This window comes from Silurus aristotelis, assembly GCF_946808225.1.
Source record: "Silurus aristotelis genome assembly, chromosome: 11".
Classification (NCBI taxonomy): domain Eukaryota; kingdom Metazoa; phylum Chordata; class Actinopteri; order Siluriformes; family Siluridae; genus Silurus; species Silurus aristotelis.
Genome location: NC_139584.1, coordinates 25,194,042 through 25,206,209, shown reverse-complemented (window position 1 = coordinate 25,206,209; position 12,168 = coordinate 25,194,042). Strand labels below are relative to the sequence as shown.

At 40.3% G+C, this 12,168-nt stretch overlaps 1 protein-coding gene and 1 long non-coding RNA gene across 10 annotated transcripts in view; one reads left to right on the top strand and one right to left on the bottom strand.

Moving 5' to 3' along the window:
* Positions 1–12,168, bottom strand: part of LOC310733489 — a 49,645-nt gene that overhangs the window by 26,333 nt on the left and 11,144 nt on the right. The window contains exon 3 of one of the 3 annotated variants that reach the window (XR_014535760.1): positions 11,516–11,730. This is a non-coding gene — a long non-coding RNA (uncharacterized lncRNA). The remainder of the gene's footprint in view (positions 1–11,515; positions 11,731–12,168) is intronic. The other 2 variants (XR_014535761.1, XR_014535762.1) reach the window with 2 other exon arrangements.
* The window catches only part of magixb (MAGI family member, X-linked b), a 66,223-nt gene that overhangs the window by 45,945 nt on the left and 8,110 nt on the right, over positions 1–12,168 (top strand). For all 7 annotated transcript variants that reach the window (XM_083554723.1, XM_083554726.1, XM_083554727.1 and 4 more), the window contains 3 exons: positions 44–424; positions 11,519–11,719; positions 12,079–12,146. In XM_083554723.1, coding sequence (XP_083410849.1) covers positions 44–424; positions 11,519–11,719; positions 12,079–12,146 — 650 coding nt within the window. The remainder of the gene's footprint in view (positions 1–43; positions 425–11,518; positions 11,720–12,078; positions 12,147–12,168) is intronic.

Genomic DNA, 12,168 nt, shown 5'->3' with positions numbered 1-12,168 from the left:
GAATACTGTATGCACACTCTTCTGTTTTATCTTCTTTCCATAGGTGCCATATATTCTTCCATCTCTCCAAAGTCTGGGCGTCAGCACAGCCCCACCCTGCCACGCCCTGCCTCTGCCTCTCAGATCCCTCTTACTGATACTCCACCTCTGCTAAGAAAGACCCTTACTCCGCCCCCTCAAGCCCTTGTGCGCTCTTCCTTGGTCCAGAGCACTAGCTTCTTAGACTCAGTACCTGTCACATTAACGCTGGAGCCTCGCGATTGGATGAGTACTAAAGAGGGCGGGACTACACTCAATCCCAGATTAAAGATAGAAGAGAAGAGCCGGGCATCTAAGACACGGGGAATCGAGGTCGAGCTGAAGAGGAGGTCAGAAGAAGGATTTGGATTTGTGATTGCTTCACAGGACGTGGAGAACGGCAAAGGTCCGTGCTTCCATAACATGGAAGTATTACTTTTGTTTTAGTATGTAATAGTAATTTTTAGTATAAAGTGTTTAGCAGAAAATTAGGCTTGTTTTCAAACTCGCTATGACACACGCTCATACAAAGACCATTTGCTGCCTATATGCTAGAATTTCTAGAATCAAAAATGGCGTTTAAGTGGAAATGGTACACTACACAGGGTTCATGTTTTTACCACCTAAATTTGGCACTTCCAAAAATTTTTTTAGTTCTTTCAAGGAAATATATTATATATTAATTACCATATTAAGTCTTGTCAATCTTCTTCTTCTTCTTCTTCTTTCGGCTGCTCCCATTAGGGGTCGCCACAGCGGATCATCCGTCTCCATACCACCCTGTCCTCTACATCTGCCTCTTTCACACCAACTACCTGCATGTCTTCCCTCACCACATCCATGAACCTCCTCCTTGGCCTTCCTCTTTTCCTCCTACCTGGTGGCTCCATCTTCAGCATTTTTCTACCAGTATAATTCATGTCCCTTCTCTGCACATGTCCAAACCATCTCAATCTCGCCTCCCTCACCTTGTCACCAAAACATCCTACATGTGCTGTCCCTCTAATAAACTCATTTCTAATCTTGTCCATCCTCGTCACTCCCAACGAAAACCTTAACATCTTCAGCTCTGCTACCTCCAGCTCCACCTCCTGTCTTTTACTCAATGCCACTGTCTCTAATCCATACAACATCGCAGGTCTCACCACAGTCCTATAAACTTTCCCTTTCATTCTTGCAGATACCCTACTATCACAATATTAAGTCTTGTCAATATTATTATAATATTATATTGGTCTAAAAAAAACAAATTTTAGGTTATAAGATATAATAGTTATAATCAATAGTTTTGAACATTGAAAAGTTTTACTACTCTTCTACTCTCCATGTTTGTTAAACTACTGCCATCTGCTGGCTTGAAAAGGCTTTCCCAGGTTTATTTTAATCATTTTTGAATCCTCTGTGTACATGAATGCCCCTGGAATGTATCAGGAATACTAACTGTTTTAATGTATTGAATGTGTTTAACATGTTATGTGCATTTTATTAAGGCACTATTATTCAGTTTATGCATTGGATCTGTTACCAGGAGAAGGAACGATAGTGCCGCTCTCTGGCTACACTGATCCGGATACATTTTCAGTAGTTTCCCAAAAGTTGCTAATCCACATTGAAATGTCTGAAAACGTTTACTTACCCGTGTCGCGCATGCGCAAATAGCAAGATACTTCAACAGGCTTCCTTTCCGCCTAGCAATTATTTACTTTATTTACGGCTCTCCAAAATCCGTATAGTTTTCGAAGCCTGTTTCCACAGTCCACACTGCGATGCGAAAACAGCGTTAAATCCACTTTGTAAAGCGTTTTCAAAAAGCTACATTTTCGTTGAATGACACATCCCTCTGGCATGGAGAAGCTGGTGTTGGATCTGTGATCCCCACAAATGTTGAGCTATTTTATGAGTTGCTCAGTAGCTCCTAGTTTTATAACCATAAAGACTGTATAAGACTGTAGAAAGAACATTCTTATCACACACTCCAGTGCTCATGTTAGTTCTCACTCTCCAGTGTTCTGTATTGTTGAAAGATTTATGAAACATCAAACTCTTGATGTCACCCAAATGAGGACGGGTTCCCCTTTGGAGTCTGGTTCCTCTCAAGGTTTCTTCCTTATAACATCTAAGGGAGTTTTTCCTTGCCACAGTCGCCACGGCTGCTCATCAGGGATAAATGCACACCATTCACCTTGACTGTTGATTTCTGTAAAGCTGCTTTGAGACAATGTCTGTTGTGAAAAGCGCTATAGAAATAAACTTGACTTGGCTCCAGAAACGGCCGCAACCTGGAAAAACTTGGCATGCCGATAGTTCAAGCAATCCACTTTCGGTGCTGATTAATCGGCAAACCCGATGTATAGGTTGACCGCTAGTGTGCACACAAAGAAACATGCCAACCATCTACAATTAGGTTTATTAGGCTATAAATAGGCTTAGTTGATGCACTTCCATTGCAACATTGATTTATCCATCCACATCCATGCAAAACCATTAAATAAAAAAAAATGTTTTTTAACTGACTTTCTGGGAAAACGAGTTAAATGTGAGGAGAGACCGAAGTAAAAGGGACTATGAGCAAGGGGTCAACTTAACCCGATAAATCATCACTGTAGCAGTTGAAGGCTGTATACTGTCACATAGTTTGTTTACTCTAATAACCTGTCAGGTATTATCTGACTGTTGAGTTATGGTAAATGATATGTAAGTTTCACTCACACTGATGCATCACTGTATATCAAACACTAAGTCAATCAATCAAACCAGTGGGTGGGATTTTGGAGGAAGTGATATCATCATAACCATGTGCTGTTGGGAGCAAATTCTTTTCTGATGCTAATAATCTGTGGGGACCTTTTTTACCCAAAAAGTTTAGTGATACTAATGGCTATGGAAAAACGGTTGCCAGGTCTTTGAGAAATAGTGAAATAAAATCTATTCCAGAAACAAATCCTAAAATCATAGTCATCTACCAATGTCATTTTATTACTACACACTACACACACTCACATGCCACTTTAATCGATACCCATATCCCTGCTCTTCTATGTTTATTTGCACATATGCTGGAAATGCAAAAGCATATGCATATTACACCACATGTACATTTGGATTAAATTCCAGGTAAATGTGCTTCTCTCTTGTTTTTAAAACATACACAAATTGTCTTACAATGTACTGGAATGCAGCATCATTTCTACCACCAGTTAAAACACTGCCAGAGAAAAAATAAACAGAAATATAGACCAGAGGAAAACAGCAACTGCAGAGAGAGAGGAATGTGCACGACAGGTTACATTGAGTAGTGAGAGAGAAATGCCGGAAGAGAATATGAGAGCATTTAATCGATGAATCAACAGAGCGATTATCCAATGTGGAGCAACATGACAGATTGTGCCTACGGTTTGAGATTTGTATCAGAAAATGGGCGTATCGACTGTTTTTCCTGCACCACTGCACGTCTGACACTAATGACAATATACGAAGACGAGTCGTATATATATATACACACTTCACCTGATCTGCGAGCCACACATGGTTAGACAGATGTGAAGTGAAAGTCTATCCATCCATCCATCCATTTTCTCCCGCTTATCCGTAATTCGGGTCGCGGGGGCAGCAGTCTAAGCAGGCCCCCGCCTTCGACTGCTGCCCAATCCTCACAGCACCATCCCTTACGGTCCCTCCTGCAGGTGGTGAGCCCACGGGAAGGCGGCCCCACGTCACGGACCTTGATATTTCCCTTGTAAGGCACCCCCGGAGCATAGAGGGTTAAGAGCCTTGCTCAAGGGCCCAAGAGTGGCAGCTTGGCGATACCGGGGCTTGAACCCCAGACCTTCTGATCGGCAACCCAGCGCCTTAGCCACCACTCACCCGATGTGAAAGTCTGTGTTTGCCAAATTAGCACCAGTGTGGAAGGAAGCAGCTTCAATTAGATATTAGCATGTTCTAGCATAGAGATAACTGTAAATGTGCAAACATGCAAATATGAATTTAGCCCCATTTTAAAGCTCATTAGAACATGGCTTGCTTTGTGCAAGTTCATCTAGTTCGAACAGGATAAGATTTCCAATTTCCAGACATACACTCTGTGAACTTATCCAGCTATATGTGGTTCTTCTTAAAACTGTTACTAAATTTGGAGTTACCTAATTGTATAGAATGTTTTAGGATGCTGTAGAATTAGGAGACCCAAACCTGTTCCAGCATGACAACGCCCATGTACACAAAGCCAGCTCCATAAAGATCTTGAGTGGCCTGCTATAGAGTTCTGAGCTGAACCCTAATGGACAGAAACGTTTGCAACACATTGTGGAATCCAAGGTTTGAGATCCTGAGGCTTTTTTTTAAAGCAACAAGGGTCCTACTCAGCTTTAATATTGTCAGGCGGAAGAACGTGCCGGAAACCAAAGTGCAATTCACGTAGGTTTTTTTAATGAAGAACATAAGGGCAAGGCAGAAAACGGAAACCAGAATGAAAACTCCAGGTTTACTAAACCTGGTGAAAGCTATTACCAAAAAGTTCTGAGAACTAACAGAGTCCCGCAAACAAAGATTAACCAAACCAGAAACGTAGTGTTGTCGCTTGGGTAGTCCAGCAAGGTTCATCAGCCTAAGCTGTAGAACGGACAGTAAGCTGGTGGGGGAACGGAGGTTATGTAGCGTGGAGGCTGATGAGTGCCAGGTGTAGATGATTAGTAGGTAGGAGAGCTGCTTGAAGTGACATGTGGGTTAGGTGAAGGTGTAGCTGGTGGATCCCTGACAAATATAATGCACATAACAGAGTGTATATTACTTGGGGTTATTCTATAAAACAGGGTCCCCCAAACTTTTTGTTGTGAGGGCCACATAATTTTTCCTTTTTTTAATTGTGGGCTGGGTCGATCCGCAACAAAAATGTACATGGGCCGGAGTGACTACCAGTTTTACTGTGGAGATTTAATTATGATTTTAATTGTTATTATTATTATTATTATTATTATTATTATTATCATCAAACTTTGCCTATTAAAAGTGCATTAGTACTGTCATAGTGACATACACGAGTAATAACTCCTAGGTCAGCTTTAACCTCTAACATTTCCTAATATTGAAAGAATAAGCTTTTCAAAAGAGTGTGTGTCCTTAATTCTTTCTAAAAGAAAACAACCAAACAAAACAACGTGCTTATCTTTTCATTATGTTTTAATCCCCAGTCCAAATCAGAGTAAAAATCTATTGCTTTGTGTTCCATGAGTCCTGAAGGGATCGCAGTGTCAATGCGCTCCTCTGTTTTATACTGCGCCAGACTGGAGTTTGCACATTACAGTTAGAGTGATCATTTAGTTGCTGTCGTGTCTGTGGTGCAGTACTTTTGCCATGTTGATGTACATCTTTTAATCATAAATGTATACACACACACACACACACACACACACACACACACACACACACACACACACACACACACACACACACACACATACTGTAAAGTAAGTGACACATTATACCTCTTATAAGCTCTCTACTGCAGCTCAGTTTGTTCTTTTGGCATAATCACCCTGCATCTAGAAACCGAATCGAGAATGCTACATCGTCACTCCTCCTCTGGGTCTCGGTTGCTTCCTGCATCGCTTGCGTCACACCACCCTGTCTCTTACTGTCCCGCTTTCCTTCACTGTTCCCTCTCCATCTCTTCTGTCTCTGTTTCAACCACCCTCCAACATCCCCCCCTCCTACTCTGCAGTGGTCTCTTTCCTCGCTTCCTCTTTCGCTCCTCCCCATCACTCTTTTTCAGTCTACCTCACTCTCTCTACTCCCTCCATACCCTTTCCTTTCGTACTTGCTAGTAGATGCTGAAGTTAAACATGAGTGCACTTTCCTGAACGGCTTGCTCCCAACGTGAGACCCGCAGATATTTTAGTTGTTTTTGTTTGGCTTTTTTTCCTTGTGCTAGGATTTAATAGGAGTGTGACTGGGAGACTGGGATTAGGACCCTGCCAGACACACACACACACACACACACACCACACACACAGGCACTGAGCGATGTTGGAGAGACTGCAGTCGGCTCTGAGAAATGTGAAGGATTCCAAACGTAACTATCTTTTCTCTCAATTTTCTGTTAGACTGCATCTGATTAGATTTCTATAGCGAGAGCAACATGCTCCTGAACTGAGTTGCTGCATTGATGATTTTATGATTTAGCTCTGAAGTGATCTAAAGATGACCTGTATTCCTGTTGTGTAAATGAATTAAGAGCTTCATGGAGGAGAGTGTGATAGAAGTGTAGCAGTGCGTGTTAGTTTATAAATAAAGAAAATTTTTTGCAGGTTGCTGCATGTGTTTGTAACGTGCTGAATTGTGTCAGAAATAGCTTAGAGGTAAATATCTGCTTGGATGAATTACATTGCCATTACACATCAGTGTGCCACCCACACACACTGAGGTCTCCCAGGGCCTGTCATGGGGATTCCCTTTTATTTATCCCAACAGAAATCACACTGCATTTCACTTTGTCATCATTTTAACTGCACTTTAGGTCAATCAATATACGCATCTCTCTTGCACACACACACACACACACACACACACACACACACACACACACACACACACACACACACACACACACACACACACACACACAGCTACTTGTGTTTACTGTGTAATGTATGATATACATTTATGTTGAATACATTGTACTATATACAGAACTATGTTTTGGTTTATATAGTTATTATAGTAAACAGTTATTTGTCACAACGGTTTTTTATTTAAATTAATTAGTTTTTCTATTGAAACAAAAGTCTGTATCATTGCAGATGTTTGGCCTGACAGCAATGTTGTGTTCTGGCATGCTCACAGTTAATGTCCAGGACAGCCTTAGTCTGTGCTTGTGGTAAGAGCTTTAAAAAGCAAAGTCTCTGTTTATAGGTCAGTATGTCTTGAGTACAGGGAATCTGTTTTAAGAGATTTGCGCACTTGCGGCTTGTAACATAATGCGACGCGCATAAATCAGCATCTGTGCTTTGAGTAGGAAATAAATCCTAAATTGATTATTTCTGCTGTAACAGTTGCACAATAGTGTTAAAGATATAATTTTACAATCTAACTGCTCAAAAGTCAAAATTCACATCATTTATATATTAATGTATTGCATTTTCTTTTTGTCTTGTTACTACTTCAAAGCGACACACACACACACACACACACACACACACACACATACACACACACACACACACACACACATATATATATATATATATTTGCTTTATAAAGAAAAATTTATTTTTGTCAGGCTTAATAATTTTTTGAAGATGTTCATGGGACACCTGAATTTGCTGGCCATATGTGTTTTTTTCGCAAAACTGATACCACAAAATTGGAGGCACACGATAGTACAGGATGTCTTTGGATGCTGTTGTATTCAATTTTCCCTTCACTTGAACAAGGAGACCAAAACCTGTTCCTGCTTGACAATACCCCTTGTACACAAAGCCAGCTCCAATAAGATATAATTTACATTAGTTGGAGTGGAAGATCTGGAGTGTCCTGCTATAGAGCGCTGAGCTCAACCCTAATGAACACATTTGGGATGAATGTGAATGCTGACTCCACCCCAGGTCTCCTCACCTCACCTACATCAGTACCTGACCTTATTAACACCCTTCAATGAGCATAAATATCTACAAGCACGCTCCAAAATCTAGTGGAACATCTTTCCAGAGGCGTGGAGATTCTTATAGAGCAAATGGGGACAAAAAAGCTAATATCAATCTTATGGTCAGGTGTCCACAATCTTTTGTCCCTGTAGTGTATGTGATTCAAGCTCTAATTGGATTTGCTGGGTTGTGTTCCCCAAGGAGGTGCTAAAATATAAATTTCCAATGTGTATTCAGGAACAGATTGCTTTAGATACAGTTTATTATGCACAGCCAGTAATAGGAGCTTCATTACTGTTGCCTGCCATGTAGCACTGTACATGTACATGCAGGCTATGACGTGTCAGTCCAGGTAAATTAAATATCCACACGAATTAGCCAAGCTAATCTAATAGAAATTATATTATCAAGCCTACTGTGGAAAATCTGTTCAGGCTGCTAGGATGGTTTAGTCTCATTGCCACTCATTATCTAACATCAATGCTAGGTAAAGCCACTGCAGTAAAAAGCCCATTTTACATCAGTGGAGACACACACACACACACACACACACACACACACACACACACACACACACACACACACACACACATCGCCTCCTCTCTCTCAACCATTTTTTTTTTCTCATTCTTTTTTGGTGTGTGGTCTTGTTCTGCACACTTAATGGTGTGTTTCACCATTAATCAGGATCTAATGCAGCCAGCTGTGTGTATGTGTGTGAGATTTTGTGTGTGTACAAGTGGCTGTTAGGGTCTTGTGATTTTCACATGGCTCAGCTAAATTTTAAAGCTTACTTTGCTCTTCTCACACCCCAGTGTGTTACAGCCAAGTAAGTGTCCAAGTGTGCGTGTGTGTGTGTGTGTGTGTGTGTGTGTGTGTGTGTGTGTGTGTGTGTGTGTGTGTGTGTGAGTAAGTAACTGAGTGGGAGATGGAGAAGATATTTACACCCAGCGTGGAAAAATTCCCAATGGCAATTTTCCAAGTAATATCATAATTTAAGCACTTCAAGAACCATTTCAGTCATTCTATTATCATGGTCACGGTTCTGGTGAAAGCAACACGGAGCAACAGAAATACACTGTTGATAGCCTATCAATCTACTGGTATAATTTCACAAGGGCTGAGTAATGCGTCTGTGAGGCGGCTTAAATATCCTGCGTAAATGTAATGAAAAATAATTTAAAAAAAAAACAATGATTGCATCGCTGTCATCAAGCCTTGGAAAAAGTACAAATAAAAGCAGCAGGAGTTCATCTTAAAAGGAAGCTGATGCCCTTTATCCTCTTATGCTACTGTAGCAAACATTGCGCAAACTTTGTGTCTGAATCTCAAGCTTGTCCCACTTCTTCTTAAATATCTGGACAAAAACGTAAAAGTCACTTTTTCCCTCAGTAAATAGTTCAGTCTCTCTCCAGGGTTTCTTCAAGTATGAGACTTGGGTAAAATCAAAGCTGTGAAAGCAGAATATCCTTAAAGTAACATTTTATTATTGACTTATGAATGCTAATAAACCAACCAGTGTATTTTATCCAATGCACCTTTAGTGAAGCTGTGTGAGGAGGGATGACGAGTCTGTAATGTCAAGACAGTACAGAGAACAGCATGTGAGCTGAAATGTCATCTTGGTATTTGTGGACAGACGAGCGTTGCGTATGCACACACTGTTTACCATGTTCGGTGGCTTATGTAATATTCCGGTCTCGAGCTCACAGAGATGCTGTGCATACTGAGAAAGTGAGGGAGCGAAAAAACAGAGCAAGGTGAAAGATGTGACAGCGATACAAAACAGAGGGAGAACTGTGAGAAAGGATAAAATAAGAACGGACAGGTTCGAGGGAAAGAAACAAAGGGGGGAAAAAAGAAGAAGGCGAGAAAGTAGATGAGTTGCCTGTTTTTGTGTTCCTGTATCCACTGCATCCTCAGATTAGTGTTCTTGGCTGACAAAATTGGAAACCTGCTACATTGGCAGACTGGTTAATTGCACAAATAAGCATTTGTACAGGTGTTCCTAATAAAAGAGGCCAGGTTTTTACTTTTTGTAAAACAGCAACAGAACTAAAAGCTTTAAAGTAAGTAGTAATAAGGTAAACACACGGTCCTGTGAAACAGGATCACATAAGAAAATGTAAACGTACCATAGCATCCTACTGGACCAAACGCTTTTAATAAAATACAACAAAAGCAACATTGGAAACGGCCAGACTTTCCCAATGTTGCTTTTGTTGTATTTTATTAAAAGCGTTTGGTCCAGTAGGATGCTATGGTACGTTTACATTTTCTTATGTGATCCTGTTTCACAGGACCGTGTGTTTACCTTATTACTACTTACTTTAAAGCTTTTAGTTCTGTTGCTGTTTTACAAAAAGTAAAAACAACAACAAAACAATAGACAGTTGAAACCTGCATTGCAGAAAATTAGTCAGCACTAGCACAAGCCATTAAAGCAGTGCTGCATAGATCGTCTCTCTTTCTAACTCTAATGTAGACCAACAGCAGGATCATTAGGTGATATATTTTGGCATTTTCATATTGTTCTGAAGTCTTTTTTTTGCCAAACTGATAATATTGAGTCAGATCTAAACCCTACATATTTCAGTGGAATGTGAATAGATTGTCTAAGCCTTGCAAAACATTATTAGTTTAATATGGCTGTATGTTTAGGATCATTGTCTCGTTGAAACGAGACAATGATTTGTCCCCAGATTCAGTTTCTTGGCTAGTTAGTATATTCTTATCTAATGTATCCAATTAGATCTCTTTATTTATGTTTCCCCCAGTGATGTGTAATGCCACAGCACTGTTAGCAGAGAAGCAATATTATATCACAAAGCCCCCACTGGATTATTGAATTATTGCCAAAGAGTTATCTATTTATTCTGCCTGTTCAAAATGTATTGCTCTAAAAGAGTTCTGATTTGACCAAGTGTAATTAGATTTGCTTCGTTTGAGCAGAGGAGTTTTGTGTGGGATGTAGGAGCAGAGAAGCTTGTGATGCAGTTCATTGACTATTGCCCTCTGTTTAACTGCTGTTGTTGCAATTTGTACTACAAATCTTTTAGAGTAACTGCTGGTTTCTTTCTTTTCTTCCTATATTGTCTGGTAATGATTGGAAACTTTCCAACCGTGGGCACCAGGTGTCATCTGCAGAATAATTTTTTTTGCAGCATTTATAGCTATAATTAAATTTATTTTTAATTAGAATATAAAAGCATTAATTAACAAATCTTTATAACCTTTATACTTGCCACAACTATTGATGTCAATGTGCTACTGTTGCAGAGTCATTCTCTGATTATGAGAAATGCTGCACACTGAGTGAGAACATTTTTGGCCCGGCAGATGAATAATTGCACTCACATATTGGCTCTGCATCCCCTTCGAATGCTTTCCAATTTTTTCTATACCACTGGTTGTTTCATCCCTTATATTGTCTGTTCAGCATCTATTTTTATTCTGGACTTCTGGAGTATCTGCAGTGGGTCCTGCTATTTTACCCATCTCTAATTAAATTCTATTATATTTGTATTGTGTCAGTCACAATATGCTGTATATAACATCATCCGACTATAGAGTTAGATACCTAAAGGTGATCGTGGTAAAAATAAACTCCCAGAAATTATTCATTTACTGGGACAGTAAACATTAGTGAGATTGTACAATTTGAGAATTTTGAATCTCCAGTATCAGTTTTCGGAACATACTAAGACCTTGCAATTTGCAAGCAGAGTTCTGCATCACCTAAACTATTCTTTTTAACCAGTAAATGCTTGACCATTTCATGATTGTTATAGTGTTGATATTACTCTACAGATCATAAAAAATGTCTGAACAATGGAATAAAGAATTTTACTTTGTCTCACCAGCGGCCTCTCTGCTGCCTCACCGGTTTGTGACAGTGCGTCGAGGCAGTCCTGCAGCACGAAGTGGCCTGATTCGGCCTGGGGATCGGTTGGAGTCAGTAGAGGGACGAAGTGTGGTCAACCTGCCCCACAGGGAGCTGGCACAGATTCTGCGCAGAGCGGGCAACACATTGCATCTGACCGTAGTTCCAAGATCCAGCGCTCGTGAGTTGCTGCTTTTTTGAATGACATTATGATTGGCTCTATGTTTATGGTTTTGTTCTACAATTATGTACTTTTGTAGTACCTTAAAAAATATATTTTGTGTCAAACCTGTAAAATGAATTTGTCTTTTAATGAGTGTTGTACAGCTGGTTGGGGGGATTGTGTGGGAAAAGTGTGGCCATTCTTGCACAGCTTCCTCTAATATCAATGCGTATAACCTCTGTAATCTATAGACTACTGTGATAAAGTGTCACCTTAACTGCTGTGCCAAAGTCCCATTATACTTTCGCTCCACATTCCTTCTATCTGATTGGCTGTTTGTGCCACTCCTCTCACACCCGCCTTCATGTCTTCCTTAGATTCCTCTGAGCACTCAGACAGCGATCCCCATCACAGAAGCAAAAAGCCTCACAGGTCCAAATCCAAGGTTAGGCAAAATATTACTCACT